Source organism: Podarcis liolepis (genome assembly GCF_965112155.1).
Source record: "Podarcis liolepis genome assembly, chromosome: 10".
In the NCBI taxonomy this organism is placed as follows: domain Eukaryota; kingdom Metazoa; phylum Chordata; class Lepidosauria; order Squamata; family Lacertidae; genus Podarcis; species Podarcis liolepis.
Genome location: NC_139562.1, coordinates 395,012 through 415,687, shown reverse-complemented (window position 1 = coordinate 415,687; position 20,676 = coordinate 395,012). Strand labels below are relative to the sequence as shown.

The 20,676-nt window shown below is 48.8% G+C and overlaps 2 protein-coding genes across 3 annotated transcripts in view; one reads left to right on the top strand and one right to left on the bottom strand.

Moving 5' to 3' along the window:
• Positions 1-12,244, top strand: part of LOC310686903 (uncharacterized protein) — a 39,660-nt gene extending 27,416 nt beyond the window's left edge. Inside the window, exons 1-2 of one of the 2 annotated variants that reach the window (XM_083461409.1) lie at positions 5,684-5,908; positions 9,657-12,244. In XM_083461409.1, coding sequence (XP_083317535.1) covers positions 9,808-11,286 — 1,479 coding nt within the window. In that variant the 5' untranslated portion in view covers positions 5,684-5,908; positions 9,657-9,807 and the 3' untranslated portion in view covers positions 11,287-12,244. Of the gene's footprint in view, positions 1-5,683; positions 5,909-9,656 lie in introns of those variants that run through there. The other variant, XM_083461410.1, reaches the window with a different exon arrangement.
• Positions 1-20,676, bottom strand: part of LOC310688154 (uncharacterized protein) — a gene marked incomplete at its 3' end in the record, with an annotated part of 161,985 nt that overhangs the window by 98,530 nt on the left and 42,779 nt on the right. The window lies entirely within an intron of this gene.

The following is a 20,676-nucleotide window of genomic DNA, read 5'->3' as shown; positions in this document are numbered from 1 at the left end:
CCCTCAGTCCCTTCCCCCACCTCCCACAAAAGCCAGCAAGAGCCGCACCCTCTTTAAAGGGTGTGCGGCAACTGCGGGCTTTTCTACGAGGAGGGAGAAGGGACTGACTGGCCGCGTCAGTTCCTCCTCCCTCCTCTGGGAAAAGCTTGCAAGAGCCGCACGGAGCATATGTGCAGCTCTTGGGGGCATTTCCCGCCTGCCTCCCGCCTGCATCCGCTCCATAAGATGCACACACATTTCCCCTTTTTAGGAGGCAAAAAGTGCATCTTATGGAGAGAGAAATACGGTAAGTCTCCAGCCCTCTTAGAGGGAAAGTGACCATGCAAAATGTGCAGGGAACTGCTGGTCTTTCTGAGAGATGAATCAGCCTGGTTGCTCCTGCCTTTCAGAGTTTTCAATCCAGGAATGAAGTCAGAACTGTGATTGACAAGTGAGTCATTTGTACTGAGTGTTATCTGAGCATTGGGTTATAGTGGGGGTCCTAACCCAGGACTCCTCAAGAGTTGCTCTCCTGCCCAACCCCATTCAGAGCCCATTTATTCCCTTATCTGGCTAACTCCTGAGGGCCAAATGACATGTGGGTGGGGTCAAAGGACAGCTCTCAAAAAGAAATAAAGTGGGACTCACCTTTCTATGTGTGCCATGCATTTTCAACTGTTCTTATTGCTGATTTCAACAGTTCTTATTAATCTGCTCTTGGAGATTCAGATGATGAGCAGGGAACTAACAATCATGATGATGATGTTACATTGCCCAACACTCCCCCTCCCCCGTCATGAATACTTGGGGACGCCTGGGTCCATCATGGTCGCTTGAGGCTCAGGGGCCCATATCCTGCCCAGGCTAGTTTGCCACCCACAGTCCCAGTCCCAGACATGGTCCTGGTCCTCTCTGCTTTGTGCCAGATGGGATGGTGGCAACGCTCTCTGTGTGGAACTGCCATGAAGGCGACTTGGGAACTGGTCCAAAACACAGCAGCCAGATGATTGGCTGGGCTGCCTCTCTTTATGAATGGCATTTCTCTCCCACCTCTTTGCCCAAGGAGATCAAGGTGGCATCCAGGGGTCTAACCCTCCCCACTGAGTCCCCCCACAACAAACACATTGGATTCCTGTTTTAAAACAGTTGCACTGGTTGTTTCCTTTCCAGCAGGACCTCTCCTGCTCTCAATGCCTTGGCTTGTGAGACCTCCAGTGGTGCTTTCATAGAACTATGGAGGTGGATGGCAACCCAAGGATCATCTAGCTCAACCCCAGGCAATCTCAGAGGGCACGCATGTATCTGGGGAACTAAGCACTGGAGGAGAAAATGGGCCCTGCAGGATCAGGCCACAGGGCTGCCCCCTATAGGGGAGACAGAGCAGAGGAGCCACCCATCTCCCTCTCCTCCTCCTCCACGGATTGGTCTCCTCCTCTTTTAAAGCCACCTTGATTGGTGGCCTCCCTGGCTCTTGTGGGAGGCAGTTCCACAGGTTTTACTCTGCCCTGCAAGAGGAAGCGCTTTCTCTTCTCTGCTCTGCTTCCTTCCTTCCTTCCTTCTTCCTTCCTTCCTTCCTTGCACAGGTGAGGTTTTAGGTACAAGGGTATATTTCATGTGATACGGAATGGAAGGGGGGGGCTCCTTTCCCCCTTCCTTCTAGGAACATCCGAGGCCCCGCTTATTCCTATGGCCCCGCTTTAGCCAATCACAGCCATGCATTCGTCCTGCAGAAGCTGGATCCGAAACCAGGGACCTCCTGTTACAATGTATCCATTCTGTTTCTGCTTTTGCCCTATAGTACAGAATGGGTTTGAAATCATTGAAATCTTTAGGAATTGATATAAAATCAACCGTAACTCCGATTTCTTCTCTCTCGGTGTCATTCAACTCAGTTCCCCGTGGACTCCATGATGCTATCCCTACTTCCATAATCCCCAAAGCAACAGGTCACGTACGCAGGAACTTCTTAATCCTGTCAGATCGTTTCGCCAAACCTCTAGGCAATATTAGGTGGCAGACGATGTATATCTCTGACCCATTGTCTTGCCACCACCGGTACTCAATAAATGTGTATCTATGTATATTTCCCGCTCCGCATATCCCCCCTCCCTCATCCGAAAATGCTAATTAATGTAATCCCACCTTTTCATAATGTATTCATGACGTGTAAAGTATATTCATGATGTAACTTGTGAAACCCAACCTTCCCGTAATGTATTCGTGACGTTTCATGCACTGTATTCTGGGATATGGAGGGAAATTTCAAAAGTTCATGTCACCCCTTTCTCTCTGTTCAATTTCGCCTTGAACCTGTTGCGCAATAAACTTGGATCTTCTGCAGTTTGCTCCTGCGTCCGGCTGAGCTCATTTTCTTCCGCAGGGACCCACGGACTGAGTCCGATGAGCTGGGTGGCAGAGTAACCCCGCACCCAGATTTTAGCCGTAACACATGTCTGAATGTTTCTGTCCGCGGCCAACCTCTGTTATACAAGGGGACTGCTCCATACATGTGAATAGGGTTTCTCTGCATGCATTTCCCCGCTCCTGGACCCGAGACCCCTCCCCAAGGGGCCAGCAGCGCATCCAGCAAAGGAAGAGCCGAGCTGCCGCCCTCCTGCGACCCTCCGCGCCCTGACTTGCCCCCCTCTCGCCATGCAGCGCTGGGACCCCCGCTCTCCCCATGGGCCCTATGGTGGGCTAGAGGACACTCACCGGATCCCAGCAGGCGCCCCCAGGCAGCCTCTGCAGAGCCGAACCAAGGGGACCCCCACACGCCCGACTTCTGGCAGAAAAGGGGGGGATTGGGCTTTCGCTCTGGAGGACCCTGCCCCCCCCCCCCGTCTTACTTTCCTGTCTAGGAATCCAGCTCGTTTCCGTTTAACCCTTGGCAAGCCGAGCGCACCCAACTCACGCCTCTCCCTCTCCCGAGAGCCGGAGCATCGCGCACCAATGGCATCCCGAGAAGGCGGAGGAGGAGAGGCTTATGGATTACTTCCGGCAAGGGATACATTCAGTTTTGGCCCCCTAACAGCTGGCCCCTGAACACGGGTCCTAAGAAATCTTCACTGGCTCCCGGTCCATTTCCGAGCACCATTCAAAGTGCTGGCGCTGACCTTGAAAGCCCCAAATGGTCTCAGCCCAGTAGAAGGGAAGGAGCGTCTCCACGTCCATCGCTCAGCCCGGACACTGAGGTCCAGCTCCGAGGGCCTTCTTGTAGCAAGGATTTTTAAGGTACCAGTGACCCACTCAAATTGTGTCCCAGAATTGACAGACGCAGCAGTGGAGAAAAAGAAAGTGATATTTATTGCTGAGCAATAATTGACCCTGTGGAATCCTTTCCAGAGACTGGGCACCCCAGCTCTAGCGCCCTGAGGCTTTATATCTGAGTACATACATCATCGATCATGACATAATCGAATACAATCGCACACGGCAGCAAAAATAAAACCAATGAGCGCATTCAAGCCTTGCCCCCTGATCATGTAAAGAGTTCCCTCCCAACTTCTGCTTTCTTCAGTCTGAACATTAGTCCGACCTTTCCCCTAATAAAAAGGAGAAAGGAACTGTATTCGGCCCTTACGCTCTCCTACGCAACATCTGCCAAACAGGGACATTTTGCGGTTAGCATCTTCCTGTTTTTAGCTGCTCAGGACCCTGTCTGGACAGGAGGAAAATGCCAGCACAGCAGATTTATTGCTTCCCCCCTTATGTTAGCGAGACATTGAGAAGAACAAGGGGAGAGAACTGGGACAGAGTTCATTTTGGATTTTTCAAATCTAAGCATTTTGCCCTAAGCTTTGCAGAAGCCTTCATGATTCAAACATGGGTAAAAAGCATTATAAGGATATATGGTTATATATGGCTAACTGATTATGTGGAAAGCATGAGGGTATAATTCCTCCAGGTGGTCCTGCTTCATTCTGGCAGGTGCCTCATTGCGAGAAGTGAGGTTACAGGGGGCCTTCTGGGTTGTCCTGACTGTCCTGTGGAACGCCCTCCCACCAGATGTCAGGGAGATAAACCATTATACGGCCTCCATAGACGCCTAAAAGCGGCTCCAGGAAGCTTTTAATGTTTTATGTTGGGTTATGTTTCCTTTTATTCTTTGGGAAGCTGCACAGAGTGGCTGGAGCAATCCAGTCGGATGGGTGGGGTACAAAAAAAGTTGTTGTTGTTGTTGGACACCCAGCTTTTGACAGCTAGCTAGGCAGGGATTAAGGGCTGCTTCCTTCTGTGCTTTTGGACTCCTAGGTGGGCCTATGGTTCTGGTGCTTGTGGATCTCATGGGATTTAATGTCTTGCCATTATAAATGCACGGGGATGAGTGCATTTACACAGACACATTTCCGCAAAAAGACCCAAACTCCGGCATGTAGCCGCAGGAGTGTGGTGGAGTCTCCTTCTTTGGAGGTCTTTAAGCAGAGGCTTGACAACCGTATGTCAGGAGTGCTCTGATGGTGTTTTCTGCTTGGCAGGGGGTTGGACTCGATGGCCCTTGGGGTCTCTTCCAACTCTATGATTCTATGATTCTACGATTCTATGATTCTATGATACAACAGGAGCCTTTCTGCAAATCGCCTTTGCAACACAAATCACTGGGTGGTAAGAAAGTACACACATTTGCCTCTTTGCAACGTAGCCCCGTTTCCTCAATGAATCCACCCATTTCAGTAAAACCTGAGCTGAAATAGTAAGGAGAGCAAAACAGCAGCCCTGTCTGACCCCCGTCAGCCTCCAGACTCCCCCAGTCACGTGGCAGGAGATTCATCCTGAGCGCCCCCCCCCCGTGAGACGGGTATGACATCATGGATGATCCATATAATCCATTGATGATCCACATGATCCAAGCAGACTGGGCGAAAGAGCAGATCTCTGGGCCTGAATGAAACGGGTCTGTGATGATGGATTCTGGAGTCCAAGAAATCCGCCCTTTCCAGTGATCTCTCAGGCCAGGCTGGCCAGGAAAAGGCAGGGAGCAGGAATCGCCAGGCATCCCGACGGACAGACAGACCTGTCATGTTGCCACAACATGGAGTCTGATCTGATTTCCAGGTACAACGCATTTTGTGGCGCAACCGGGGATGTTTTTGGGGTGCTCTCTCTGTGACGGGGGGGCTACTATCTGAGGGTGCACAAATTGCAACGCGCTTTAGTTCTGGGCTGCTTCACTCCTCGCATGGGGGGGGGGGCCTCTGCGCGCAAACAGATCAACAGCTGCCTTGCTTTCTTCCGGGCCGCATTGTGTTACCTCTGACGGAGACACAAGGGAGGAATTGTGTCGGCTCTCTCTCTCTCTCTCTCTCTCTCTCTCTCTCTCTCTCTCTCTCTCTGTGTGTGTGTGTGTGTGTGTGTGTGCGCGCAAAAGCCCAAGCCCCATTTTCCCCGTAACACAGGAGTCACAGACCCCAACCCGCTGCTCAATTTGCACCAATACCAAAAACATGGAATGGATCTAAGATCATGGCGTGTGGGGCGGGGGGGGGGGGGAAGGATTTTCAATGTAAACATTGTAGGGGGGGCACTTTGCAGCTGGATTGCCAGGATCAGCCCCTCCCGCGCTCTCCTGATCCCCTGAACGAAGAAGGGAGGGGGTAAACCTTCGTCTCCTCCCCCCCCCCTCAATTCCTCCCTTCCCGGTACATCCTCCTCTCACCCCGCCCCCACAACCCTCAACCCCCCCCCGTATGTCGCACCTCTTCCTTCTGCTCCTCCTCCCCGCAATCCGGCTTCTGTTTCCGGAATGAGCGGAGAGAGCCCCCCTCCCGAACTGCCTGCTTCTCCCGGACGTGGAGCTTCTGCGCCGGATTGCTGCTCTGCCCCGTAGCTCGGGGGGGGGGGCGCTTTGGAAAGGAAAGGCGGGGCGGCAGGGGAGGGAACCCCCGCCCGGTGGATGTTGCAGGAAAGGAGAATCGGGAGCGAGGACAAAGAGGTAAAGGGGTCGCGGGGGGCGGAGAGGGAGGGGGTAAGGACCCAGAGACCCCCGCCAGCTCCCCAAAGCGCCTTTCGTGGGCCGCATGGGAAGGGCCTGGATCCCTGCACGTGTGCTGCGAAGGGGGCTTTCCATGGCCCCTTAGGCGCCTTGGCAGCGGCGGACATGGGACGCCTACGCAGGGGGTCCCCACGAGGACCCCCTTGCCCCGTTTTCCCCGCGAAGGCATCCCTGGGGCCCTGTGGGTTTCGCACGGATAAAGGAGGGTTAACGGGCGTGAGGGACGCCTAGATAGAGACCCCCTGTCCCTCCTCTGCTAGTCTTGGGGTGGCCCCCCAGGATGGAAAGATGGGGGATGAGGGCTGAGCCGCGCCAAGGGAGGCCTCTGGGTGCAGGGGAGACTCTGGGACAGAGGGAGGGAGTCGAGGAAGTGGGGAGGGGGAGCATCCCTGGGGCAGAAAAGGGCAGCAATGGGGGGGGGAGATAGGAAATCAGTCTTTGGGGAGACTTCTCCATGGTGGCGCCTGCTGGGATTCTCTGGAGGGGCTGCCTTGACTTCTCCTTCCCACCCAGGAATCGGCCACCCCTTCAAGGTGACCAGAGACAGATCCCTGGAAAGTGGGGGGTCCAGTCCCCCCCTTCCTTCCTGCAACCTCCATCCTCTTCCCACCCCATAAGCCCCTGCCCTGCCCAGACGCAGTGGTTCTGCCAAGTCCAACCATTGGTCCCCTGGAGAGGAGAGGGAAGAGGAAGAGGGGAGGGTGGAGGCCTTCTCAGAAGCAGCTCTTGGTTTCCGCAATCCCACCCAGGAAGCAGCCAGGAACCTTTCCCTCTCTCTCGGGCTTCCATCTTTAAGTTTCTCTTCCACTGCCTGGTTCCAGTACAAAGAAAAGACAGTAAAACATCAGACATTAAAAACCTCCTGATAGAGGGTTGCCTTCAGCTGTCTTCTAAATGTCAGAATATTGCCCACTTCCTCGCCCTCTGCCTGCTTCCCTGTAACTTCGCTTCTCCCGGGGGGGGGGTGGAATCAGCAGAAGACCTTCGAAGTAGGACCTCCCTGTCCAGACTGAGCGATGTCGGTGGAGATGCTCCTTCAGGTCTACAGGGCTGAGGCTGTTGAGGGCTTTAGGTTGCAGATCTTGCTGCTCCATAACAATCTCATTCAGCAAATAAATTTATTACTGAAGGCAAAGAAGCATAACAGGATCCAAAAAATAGTAAAAATTTAACTTACGTAAAACCCTAACTTAGCATACCAAAACAGCACTCAAGTAAGAATCACACAAGCGGAGTAGAGAAATAGCAAACTAGGAAGTGGGATCAGATGCCTTTCGGCCTTGTAATTTATATTCTTTTAAATGTCAGAGTAACCTTGGGACTGGATAACAAGCCTGGCTTGCTCCAGTTTAAACCAGCTTCATCTGGTTCCCCCAAAAAAGAAAGGTTCTTCATAACCTCATCGCAACTTATCCCACCACCAGCTCTCAGCAGAAAGGAAACTGCCGAGTTTCAGGAAGCCTGCACTAGATCAATACTTTTCAATGCCTGGAAAATGCAACCATGACAATTTAAAGATCAGCACTAACAATTTGAATTGTGCTTGAAAATGTGCTGGGAGCCAGGAAAGATCCTTTAGGAGCAGTGATATGTGGTCTTGGCAGCTGCTCCCATTCAGTTGCAGTTTTGGGTCAGGTTCTAAGGTAGCCCCATGTAGACCACATAGCAGTAGTCCAAGCCGGAAATAACCAGAGCATGCACCACTCTGGCAAGACAGTGTGCGGGGAAGGAGGGACTCAGCCTGCGTTCCAGATGGAGCTGCTAGACAGCTGCCCTGGACACAGAATTGAGCTGCGCCTCCATGGTCAGCTGTGAGTCCAAAATGACCCCTAGGCTGCACACCTGGTTATTTAGGGGCACAATTACCCCATCAGGACCACCCCCCCACACACACCTGCCCACCTCCTGTTCCCCAGAGACAGTACTTCTGTATTGTCAGGATTCAAGCTCAATCTGTTAGCTGCCACCCATCCTCAAACCACCTCCAGGCACCAACACAGGGCATTCACCACCTTCACTGGCTCCGATTTAAACGAGAAGAAGAGCTGGGGATCACCCACATACTGGTGATCACCCAGCCCCAAAACCCTGATGATCTCTCCCAGCAGCTTCATATAGATATTAAAAAGCATGGGGGAGAGGACGGAGCCCTGAGGAACCCCACAAGTGAGAGCCCAGGGGTCAGAACACTCATCCCCCCCCACCACTTTCTGGACATGGCCCAGGAGGAAGGAGGGGAACCACTGCATAGCATGGTCCCCAGCTCCCCTAGAGGGTTCAGTAGGACACCATGGCCAAAGGTCTCCAAAGCCACTGAGAGATCTAGCAGAACCAGGAAACAGCTTTCCCTTCAGACTCCAGCGCATTGGAGATCATCAACCAGAGCAACGAGGGCAGTTTCTGTCACATGATGAGGCCTGAATCCCCATTGGAAGGATCATGCTGGCAGAAACTTTCCTGGTCCTGCACCCACAAAAGCTCCAGGCACAAGACTTTCATTAGCTTTGAAGGGGCCATCCGATACTTGGTGGTCTTTTCTTCAAAAGACAAATATTTTGAATACTTTTACAGTGACATATGATGTAAATAGCACATCCACATTGGAGAGATTTTGATACACACGTCTGAGCTCATCTCTCTGCCTGAAACTGCTGTGTTAGCAGTACTGCCAGGCTGGACAGTGTGTTTGGGGGTCCTGGGCTGCCTAGACAACAAGACCCCTTTCTCAGCCTGGCTAATATGGTCCCAAGGAAAGCAGAGCAGTACGTTTGGCACCAGCTTGGCTGCTGGAGTGGCTGGAAGGAGGTGTGCAGGACACCATGCAACTATCTTAGAGACTCCACTCTGGATTTGTATAGCTTTTTCTTTTCCTGAAGATAACTCACCAGGCAGTGAAGGTTTAGTTTTCCTTCTCGAGGACCTCCCTTCCCAGATTGACGAGCCCCATCTGCCCTTCACTTTCCTCAGCAGGATGGGCCGAATCTGCCTTCTTGACTGTGGGATTCACTGTTGTTCTCCTCCTCTCCATCCACCAGGGCCTGCCTACACCTGCAGCAGAATTCCCCAACCCACCAAGGATTTGAGGCCATCTATTCTCGCCTGGTTTAGCCGGCCGGTTGAAGCCGTTCCTGGGCTTGTGGCCCCTATTCTATCCTGACAGCTTCTGGAAGCCACAGGTGGGAACTGAGTGTAGGGTGGGGACCATTGATGGATAAATTACCCCATAACGTGCATGACATGACCCCCACCAAAGGAACTAATGCTCTCCTAACACCCCAAGACATCATATAATTATGATATTTGAGACAGAACCGGAATAAATTCGTCTCTAGAAAAAACACAACTTCAGGCAATAAGTAAATTAATACTACTTATTCAAGGTACTACATATTCCACTAAGTACAGTTTATCTATTTGCCTTGAATATCCGCTTATCAGTGTCATTTTAGGATAGTCCTGCGTCAGAAGATGGGCATGAGATCAGACAGCACATCATTCTTTTAAAAATCATGCTGCTTTATTAACATTGATTGAGGATTATGAAAGCTGCTCATGAATTACTATCATTTGTTAACATTACAACTTCATTTCCAAAAAATTGGGAACATGGGGAGGAGGTGGGGGAATATAGGAGATGTTGATACAGGAGAAGGTGCTAATGGAGCTTGATTTATTTTCTTTCCCTTAGTTCTCTTCCTTGAAACCCAAACAGGATTCCCTTTCTTCCCACTCTGAAGAAGGAGATGGAGAAGACAGTCAGAACTCCAGGGAATGGGGCACCTTTAGTTTCATTAGGAATAGAAATTAAAATGTGTGACATGCAGAATTTGCTTCATTGAATGAGCACACATAGTTCACATCAACAACCTCCAACAGGGGAGAAACCATTTAAAGGTATGGAGTGTGGGAAAAGATTCACTGATAGTCGAAAACTTAGAACACATCAGCGGAGTCACATGGGCAAGAATGGACTCCAATGCAGGGAGTGTGGGAAGAACTTTAGTCAGAGTGGACTCCTCAATATACACCAGCGGACTCACACAGGGGAGAAACCATATAAATGTATGGAATGTGGAAAGAGCTTCAGTCGGAGTGATGCACTTAGCACTCATCAACGGACTCACACAGGGGAGAAACCACATAAATGTATGGAGTGTGGAAAGAGCTTCAGTCAGAGTGGACACTTAAGTTTACATCAGCAGACTCACACAGGGGAGAAACCATTTAAATGTTTGGAGTGTAGAAAGAGCTTTAGTAATAATGGATACCTTAAATTACACCAGCGGATTCACACAGGGGAGGAACCATATAAATGTATGGAGTGCGGAAAGAGCTTCAGTTTCAATGCAGCCTTTAGAACACATCAAAGGACTCACACAGGGGAGAAACCATATAAATGTATGGAGTGTGGAAGGAGCTTCAGTCAGAGTGGAAAACTCAATATACATCATCGGACACACACAGGAGAGAAACCATTTAAATGCATGGAGTGTGGAAAGGACTTCAGTAGGAGTGCACACCTTAGATCACATCAACGGACTCACACAGGGGAGAAACCATTTAAATGTATGGAGTGCGGAAAGAGCTATAGTGATAATGGAAGCCTTAGAACACATCAACGGACTCACACAGGGGAGAAACCATTTAAATGTATGGAGTGCGGAAAGAGCTTTAGTAAAAGTGGAAACCTAAGAAAACATCAACGGACTCACACAGGGGAGAAACCACATAAATGTATGGAATGTGGAAAGAGCTTCAGTCAGAGTGGACACTTAAGTTTACATCAGCAGACTCACACAGGGGAGAAACCATTTAAATGTATGAAGTGTGGAAAGAGCTTCAGTCAGAGTGGACACCTCAATATACATCAACGGACTCATACAGGGGAGAAACCATTTAAATGTATGGAGTGTGGAAAGAGCTTTGGTGATAATGGAAGTCTTAGAAAACATCAACGGAGTCACACAGGGGAGAAACCATATAAATGTTTGGAGTGTGGAAAGAGCTTCAGTCAGAATGGAATCCTTAGAACACATCAACGGACTCACACAGGAGAGAAACCATTTAAATGTATGAAGTGTGGAAAGAGCTTCAGTCAGAGTGGACACCTCTATATACACCAACGGACTCACACAGGAGAGAAACCATTTAAATGTATGGAGTGCGGAAAGAGCTTCCGTTTTAATGGAAACCTTAGAAGACATCAACAGACTCACACAGGGGAGAAATCATTTAAATGCATGGAGTGCGGAAAGAGCTTCAGTCAGAATGGAAATCTTAGAAACCATCAGCAGACACACAGGGGAGAAACTGTTTAAATGTATGGACTGAGGAAGGAGCTTCAGTCAGAGTGGAACCCTTGATTTATATCAACAAACTCACACAAAACACAAACCTTATAAATATCAGGAAAGTAGATAGAGGTTCAGTCCTAGTGGAAGTTCTAAATCAACAGACTCACGGACAGGAAGAACTTTAGTACTTGAAACCCTTCAAACTATCAACAACCTCAAAGAGGAGAAGCAGTTTAAATGAAAAGATTGCAAAACGTGCTTTATTTACAAAGGAGTGTTTAAGGAACATCCAGGGACTCTCACATGGACGAACCCATTTAGATGTTTGGAGTGTGGGACGTCTTCCTCTCAGAGTCCACTCTTTTCTTCACAGCAATGAACTCAGCAGGACATCACTCATTAACACATGTTGTGTTTGTGAAGTTCTGGTATTTATGTGTAAAAGTCTATAGTAATGAAATATTGAAGGCATTGTCAAACAATGTGGTTATGATCTAATATTTAAAGTACCTTTCGACAGAGAAAGGGTGAGGGTTTATCTGGATTGCTGGTGGTCAGTGAGGATTAGGGCTGGGCGATGTATTGTCCAAACTGATTTCTAGACCACATCATGATGACCTTCCAAAAACAATGGATATGGCAACACACCACAGATCACAGTGTGTGTTTCTGGGATGCCCATTTGCCTGGAAGCAGCCGGCAGAAAGCTTTTCTTCGTGAAGCCCCTGCAGATGCTGAGTTGCTGACTTCCCTCCCAGATGACAGGAAGCGAAAGACACACCTCCATTGCCCTGTGTCCTTCCAGCCTCTTTCCTCCCTTGCTCCCTTCTGCCGGTTTGTGTGCCTGACTTAGATATCCTGTGTGCTGTATTTTTTTTACTGCTGAAACTGCGTTTGCTCTCAGGAGCTAATTTTTGTGCCTCACTGGGGACCCAGGGAGAACTGTATGCTTTCAAAGCTCAGTAAACTATTACTGAAGAAGTCCTACTGCCTCTGTGTGTGTTTTTGAGCTCAGTGTGGGACTTGCTCTGCACGTGGCCCCTACCCTGCCGATACTCTGCTCATTCCCTGGATTTGCTGTACTTAAGCATGCAAGACGGGTGCATCTGTGTGTGACTGGTTTTTGCACCAAACTCTCTCACCACCCCACTGCGTGATCTCCAAACACTGCTTCTTCACCAGAACTTCTTCCTGCCTCCTACGTGTTCTGCAGAAAACTTAAAATACTGTAATTTAATGGGAGATTTCCCCCCAAGCCTTATTGCAAGAGGGGGAAGGAGGGGCTGCAGGTACCAGGGAAGTCTCCTGGGGGGCCCATCTTCCCTCACAAACCCCATGGGGCAACCCCAGAGCTCCTGCTTATTCTGGGGTTTGGGGAAGATAGTACTTTTCCATAGTCCCAGAAGTTATTATTCTTCCTGCCAGAGGACCAGTGTGCATATTATTATCATACTGATTTTACTGTTGTTGTTGCTGCTTTTGCTGTCATGGACTGGCTGGGTGAAGGGGGGGGAGGCACCAGCTGGGGAACCCACAAGGGAAGAAGGCTCGGTGTCCAGGTCTTGTATGCCCCCTAAGGCTATCAAAACACCTAGGTCTGGCCAATTAAAGGCTGATATGGGAACCGTTGGGGGCCAGTTCGGTTCTTTCATTTTCTCCTCTCCTCTGGAAAAGTGCACTTTCTTCTGGGGTTTGATTACTTTGATTGCTCCAGGTCCCACGAGCCGGGGGGGGGGGGCAGCAGGGAGTTCTTAGTCGTTTGAGGTTCATTGCTCCGCCATATTTGTGCTTGAATTTGCCAAAATTATTCACCATGCCTTGTAATGGAGTCCATTCTTCCTGTGAGTGTGACCCCCCCATTATGCCCTCCTGCTTAAGTTGTTACACAAGGGGGACTCCCTGCCCTTCCGACATGTTGCAGATAAAATAAAAGGTGGGGAGGAAAGCCTTTTGAAAAGACTGGTGGCCAGCAGGGCTGACAGTGAGAAAGCCTATAGAAAGAAAAGACTCATAAATAAATGCCCCCCTCGGGTGCACACCCCACCAGTCCTGGGCAGAGAACTCGCAGTTGTGCCAAGGGGGGAATGAGCCTGATCTCTGCAGCCCCAGCCCTCAGCCGGAGAGGAGCCTTCAAGCAAAACACAAAGTGAGAAAACTCCCCCCCTCCTCACAACCCTCTTGGCCGAGCTTGAGACAATACATGGACATTCACAGAGCTGGGAGCCGGCTGTTGCCTGGTTGAGGCACCCACAGCTGGCAGTCCACTGCTGCCGGGGAGGGGGGGTCCACAAACGCAGAGAGAGAGAGAGAGAGAGAGAGAGAGAGAGAGAGAGAGAGAGCTGGCCCCCCAGCCCAGCTCCCCTGGCTGAGCTGGAGACAAAAGCATCAATGCAAAACACACAAAAAAGAAAGCTCCCCCCCCCCCAAATGTGCAATTTCACTGCGAGCAAAACACACAGAGCAGCCCCCTTGACTGTGACACACAGAGAGCTGGGGGGGCACTGCTCCCTCAGTTGAGGCACCCACAGCTGGGTGGGTTCAAAGAAAGCCTCAATTTATCTGAGTCACAGCACCAAATGTATACACTGGTACCTCGGGTTACATACGCTTCAGGTTACAGACGCTTCAGGTTACAGACTCCGCTAACCCAGAAATAGTACCTCAGGTTAATAACTTTGCTTCAGGATGAGAACAGAAATCGTGCTCCGCCGGCGCGGTGGCAGCAGGAGGCTCCATTAGCTAAAGTGGTGCTTCAGGTTAAGAACAGTTTCATGTTAAGAACGGACTTCCAGAATGAATTAAGTTCTTAACCCGAGGTACCACTGTACCTCCAAAGGCTATAAAAACTCCTATTAAAGGTAAAGGCACCCCTGACCATTAGGTCCAGTTGCGGGCGACTCTGGGGTTGCGGCGCTCATCTTGCTTCATTGGCCGAGGGAGCCGGTGTACAGCTTCCAGGTCATGTGGCCAGCATGACTAAGCCGCTTCTTTTTTTTTAATGATATTTATTAAGGGTTTGAAAATTACAAAAAGAAAGAAAAGAAAAGAAAAGAAAAGAATCAAACACAACAAAACAATACAATACAATACAAAACAAAATCAAAAACATTACATAAATATAACAGATCAAAAAGAAAAACAATTAAAAACACATTCAATATTTTCAATGTTGTTATCTTTCCTTGACTTGTTTCAGTGACTTCCTCGCACCTCTCTTTTTTGTAACCCACTTCAATTAGTTGTTTCAGCAAATCCTTTCCATCTTCCTCAATTCTTTGCCCTATAATTTATCTTAACAGGTTCTAACCTTGATTTCCCTTTAATCCCTTTACAATTTATTGTACTTAATTCTTTATAGCCTTTCTGCTAAAACCATATAACTTCATTCCAACATCTTTCTAACATTCCTTAATTTTACAATATTTCTGTAGGTAGTCTTTGAATTTCTTCCAATCTTCTTCCCCCGGTCTCAGATTCTTCTCCCTGGTCTCAGATTCCTCTCCCTGGTCTCAGATTCTGCCAGTCATTTCCGCCAGTTCCATATAGTCCATCAACTTCAACTGCCACTCTTCCCGGGTGGGTAGATCTTGTGTCTTCCAATACTTCGCGATAAGTATTCTTGCTGCTGTTGTGGCATACATAAAGAAAGTTCTATCCTTCTTAGGCACCAATTGGCCGACCATGCCCAGGAGAAAGGCCTCTGGTTTCTTCAAGAAGGTATATTTAAATACCTTTTTCATTTCATTATAGATCATCTCCCAGAATATCTTAATCCTTGGGCATGTCCACCAAAGGTGAAAGAATGTACCTTCAGTTTCATTACATTTCCAACATTTATTATCGGGCAAATGGTAAATTTTTGTTTTGTTTTTTTTTATAAAATTTTTATTGGTTTTACAAAAATTTTTAAAAAAACAAACAAACACTTAAAATAACAAACATACACGTATAGTTTCAAACCTATTTTCATAAACCTCTTTTCTTGGACTTCCCCATACCCCCCCTCTCTGCATCCCAATGTCCATAATTCAACTAGCAACTCCCAATTGTTACTTTCCAATCTCTGTCATCTTAGTCCTCTTTTATATTCTAACCTTATATCCCTGTACCCCCTTGTTTCTGGAAACCACAACATTTTAGCATTCATTAAGTTTATAGTAGTCCTTAAGATAACTTTTAAATTTTCTCCATTCTTCTTCCACCGTCTCTTTTCGTTGGTCACGGATTCTGCCTGTCATCTCGGCCAATGTCATATAGTCCATCACTTTCATCTGCCATTCTTCCAGAGTGGGTAAATCTTGTGTCTTCCAATACTTTGCGATGAGTATTCTTGCTGCTGTTGTAGCGTACATGAAAAAAGTTCTATCCTTCTTTGTCACCAATTGGCCGACAATGCCCAAGAGAAAGGCCTCTGGTTTTTTAGAAAAGGTACATTTGAGTACCTTTTTCATTTCATTATAGATCATTTCCCAGAAGGCCTTAATCTTCGGGCATGTCCACCAAAGGTGATAGAAGGTACCTTCAGTCTCTTTACACTTCCAACATTTGTTATCGGGCAAATGATAAATTTTTGCCAGCTTGACTGGGGTCATGTACCACCTATAAACCATTTTCATGATGTTTTCCTTTAAGGCATTACATGCCGTAAACTTAATGCCGGTGTTCCATAACCATTCCCAGTCAGCTGACATAATGTTATGTCCAACATCCTGTGCCCACTTAATCATAGCCGATTTAACTGTTTCATCCTGTGTGTTCCATTTCAGCAACAAGTTATACATTCTAGATAAATTCTTAGTGTTGGGTTCTAACAGTTCAGTTTCTAATTTTGATTTTTCCACCTGGAAACCGATTTTCCTGTCCTGTTTGAAAAATTCCACTATTTGACGATATTGAAACCAATTTTGTACTTTATGTTTCAATTTCTCATGACTTTGTAGTTTGAACTTATCTCCATCCTGTTCTAAAATTTCCCAATACTTCGGCCATCCGACCTCCATATTGAGTTTCTTCACTGCTTTAGCCTCCACTGGTGACACCCATCTAGGGGTTTTATTTTCCAATAGATCTTTATATCTTATCCAAACATTAAACAATGCTTTTCTGACAATGTGATTTTTAAAGGCACTGTTAACTTTATCGTACCAAAGATATGCATGCCAACCAAAAGCATTATTAAAACCTTCCAGATCCAAGATGTCCGTGTTCTCGAGGAGCATCCATTCTTTCAGCCAGCAAAAAGCTGCTGCCTCATAGTACAATTTTAAGTCCGGCAGGGCAAATCCCCCTCTTTCTTTAGCATCTGTCAATATTTTAAATTTAATTCTGGGCTTTTTGCCCTGCCAGACAAATTTCGAGATATCTTTCTGCCACCTCTTAAAACATTCCATCTTGTCAAGAATCTGCAAGGTCTGAAACAGAAATAGCATTCTAGGCAATACATTCATTTTGATCACTGCAATTCGGCCTAACATTGACAATTTCAAATTTGACCATATATCTAGATCTTTTTTAATTTCTGACCAACATTTTTCATAGTTGTCCTTGTACAAATTCACATTCTTAGATGTTAAGTAAACCCCTAGGTATTTCACCTTCTTGACCACAGTCAAACCTGTCTCCTCTTGAAATTTCTCCTTTTCCATATCTGTTAAGTTTTTCCCTAAAACTTTAGTTTTTTGCTTATTCAACTTAAATCCAGCTACCTGGCCAAACTGTTGTATTATTTCTAAGACCTTTTTCGTACTAGTTGTCAGGGAACTGCCATCGGAGCATCAGGTGGTGGAGGGGCTCAGGGAGGAAGAAAGAGACTCAACAGCTGAAGCAGGGACCAGCAGGGGGAGGAGTGGATCTCTGAGGGAATGCGAGCAGGAGGGAGGGCTCAGGGACGCTTCCAGCGAGAACAGTGGGGAGGTATCTGAGTCTCCCATAGGGAGACCCACACCTCGCCGGAAACTGTCACGCCGTGAGTCCAGGAGACGCGTTTCCGTTAAGGAGCTCCTTTGCTGGAAACGCTTCCGCAGACAGCCACTGTCGGACTCTACTAGTGACTAGAGCAGACATGTCTGAGGAGCTCCGTCACACACGGAGGTTTGTGGGGTCGCACAAACTCTGAGGGAGCACGTTTTTACGCACAAGCAGCTAATCAATCCCTTACAGCAGTCCGACAGTCTCTGTACGCTGCCTGTGCAAGAGAAAGCATCATGAGCGAACCAACCGGAACCGGAGGAGCGGGGGCTGGAGCTGGTCCAAGCTTGGAAGATAGATACCGAGCGTTGGAGGTCCAACTGGCGCTGCAGACGGCGAGGCTGGAGGAGAGAAGGGCTCAGGATGCAGACAAGAAGGGGAGAGCCACTCAGTTCCCCAGAAAGGTACCAGGATTGGTGCAGAAATTTGGGGGGGACCCCAAGGATTACCATGCCTTTAGGACAGAGATGCAATATGCCATTAATGTGCAGTTCGATGAGTTCCCTGATGAGGAATCGCTAGTTGCTTTCGTAATTGGGCATCTTGAGAAAGGGGCGAGAGACTGGGTTCGACCCCTAATGGCAACGCACAATGACGTACTAAAGGACACGATGAAGTTCTTTCGTGCAATGGATATCATGTTTTCCAGCGATATTGAGGAAGGGGTGGTGCGCAGACAGCTAATGGCTTGCAAGCAGGGAAGTCGATCTGTCCGTGAGTACTGGACTGAGTTTACCATGCTGATTCACAGACTGGGTTGGGATTTATCGGCGCCACCCATTCAGATGCTATTTGAAGAAGGTCTTTCTTCGGCGGTGAAAGACGAGCTGTCACGGAGCCCCAGGGCGGGGTCTATGGATCAGCTGACCAAATCTGCACTGACCATAGGAGCGCGGCAGGAGGCAAGAGCCTTGGAGAGGCGGGAAGGGAGAGGGGAACGTTGGAAGGAGTTCCGCATTCCAGACATTCCTGAGCCAGCTTTCCCACCGGCAGAGCCGATGGAAATCGGAACAGCGCGCGCGCGCGCATTTTCAAAAACCAGCGAGGGGGCTAAGAAGGAGGGAAAGGGCGCCCGGAAATGCTATCTCTGCCAACAGCCAGGCCACTTTGCCAGAGTCTGCCCCCAGAGGAAGGAATGACAAGGGATGGTGGGAGCTGTTGAGGGAGGAGAACAGGGGGGAACGGAGCAGGTAAAAGCCAACGCCTGGTTGCCACAATCGGGGCACTGCAGCCAGGCCAAAGAGCAGTGAAAGTGCCCGTGCCAGAAGCTCCTCGACCTGCTCTAGTGATTGAAGTGTCGCTAGAGCTGCAAAATGGGCACCCCCTAAAAATAAAGGCGCTATTGGACTCAGGCAGCTCCTGCAATTTTATGAGCAAGGAGTTTGCTGCTGAACACCAGATACAGACTATCCCTTTAAGCAACCCCCTGCAGGTGACCACGATTGATGGCAGGGAGTTGTTGGGAGGAGGAGTCAGCTTGCAGACTGTCCCAATGATAATGAGGGTGGCCAGGCACACAGAACTGATAGCGTTTAATGTGGCCACCCTGGGAGGCGCTCCCATTATTTTGGGAATGAGCTGGCTAGCTCTACATGATCCGCTGGTTGGCTGGCATCAAAGAGTGGTGTCCTTTGGTTCAGCACATTGCTTAGAACACTGCAAAGGGGAAAAGGGTTCAGCAGGGGCCCAAGCCACCCTAGCAGGGACTGAAGTAATGGAGAAGGTGAAGGTACCACCACAGTATGCAGATCTCAGCGACGTGTTCAGCGAGAAGGAAGCTGACCAACTACCACCTCATAGGCCCTTTGATTGCCAGATCAATTTACTCCCTGGAGCACAGCTTCCCGTGGGCAAGTTGTATGCAATGTCAGACAGAGAAATGCAGGAGTTGCGAGGGTTTATTGACAAGAACCTGAAGAGAGGCTTCATCAGAGAGTCCAAAGCAGCAGGGGGTAGCCCAGTGTTTTTTGTGGACAAAAAAAACGCGGACAAGCCGAGACTTGTATGTGATTTTAGGAGGTTAAATGCAGTGACTGAACCAGTGGCTTTCCCTATGCCCAGGATTGATGATATTTTGACCAGGGTGAGGAAGGGAAAGATTTTTACAAAGCTGGATCTAAGGGGGGCGTACAACCTGATACGCATAAGGAAAGGGGATGAATGGAAAACCACCATGTTTACCCCTTTGGGGGCATTTGAATACCTCGTTATGCCATTTGGATTACAAGCAGGCTCAGCGTGTTTTCAATCTTTTATGAACCACGTACTGGGCCCTTTGCTCTACAAGAATTGCGTTGCTTTCCTAGATGATGTGTTGGTGTATTCGGAGAATGAGGAGCAACATGTGAGAGACGTCAGAGAAGTGTTGAGCAGACTGCAAGCCAACAGGCTGTGGGTGAAACTGGAGAAGTGTCGTTTCCATACCAAGGAGGTGGAATTCCTGGGGTACCGCCTGTCAGACAAGGGATTGGCCATGGATCCCGGCAAGGTACAGGCAGTGCTGGAATGGAAAACACCCAAAACCAAGAAGGATGTGCAGAGGTTCCTAGGGTTTGGAAACTTTTATCGTAAGTTCATCCGCAACTTCGCCCATCTGACGGCGCCCATCACTGACTGTCTCAGCAGTAAAAAGAAGTTTGTATGGACGGCGGAGGCGGAGCGAGCGTTTGAGGAGCTGAAAAGGGCCTTCGCCTCTGAAGAACAACTTCTGCATGTGGATTTATGAAAGAAGCTAAGGGTTGAAACAGACGCATCTGACAGAGCCATAGGGGCGGTGCTTCTTCTGCAGCCGGGGAAGGAGGAGTCAGAGTGGCGACCGTGTGCCTTCTTTTCGCGAAAGCTGAACAAATCCGAGAGGAACTACACGGTGTACGACCGAGAACTTCTTGCTATTCATGAGGCGTTCCGGAGATGGAGGCATCTGCTAGTTGGTGCACAACATAAGGTGCAAGTGTGCACGGACCATAAAAATCTAGAGTACTGGAGAACTGCGCGAGTGCTCAACCAAAGGCAGTTGAGATGGGCCCAGGAGTTCTCCAAATTTAACTTTGAGATTTGTTACGTGCCAGGCCCAGAGAATGTTAGGGCGGACGCTCTCTCACGCAAACCTGAATATTTGGAGGGGGAGGGAGCACCCGAAGAAACCCATATCATTCCAGAGGACCGCTGGGTGTGTGGGGCGACTTTGGTGGGGCAAAGGGAATTGGTAGAGGGTACGGTGCATGATGCATACGCCCAGGACAAACTCAGGGGTCTCAGGAGGGAGGAAGACAAACCCGGTGGTTTTGAGGAGAGAAACGGGGCATTGTATTATAAGGGAGCGTTATATATACCTGAAGGGGAATTGAGGGAGAAGGTACTCAAGCAGCTGCACGATAGCCCCACAGCAGGGCATTTTGGGCAACACAAGACCATGTGGCTGGTTACCAGGGAATTTTGGTGGCCCAA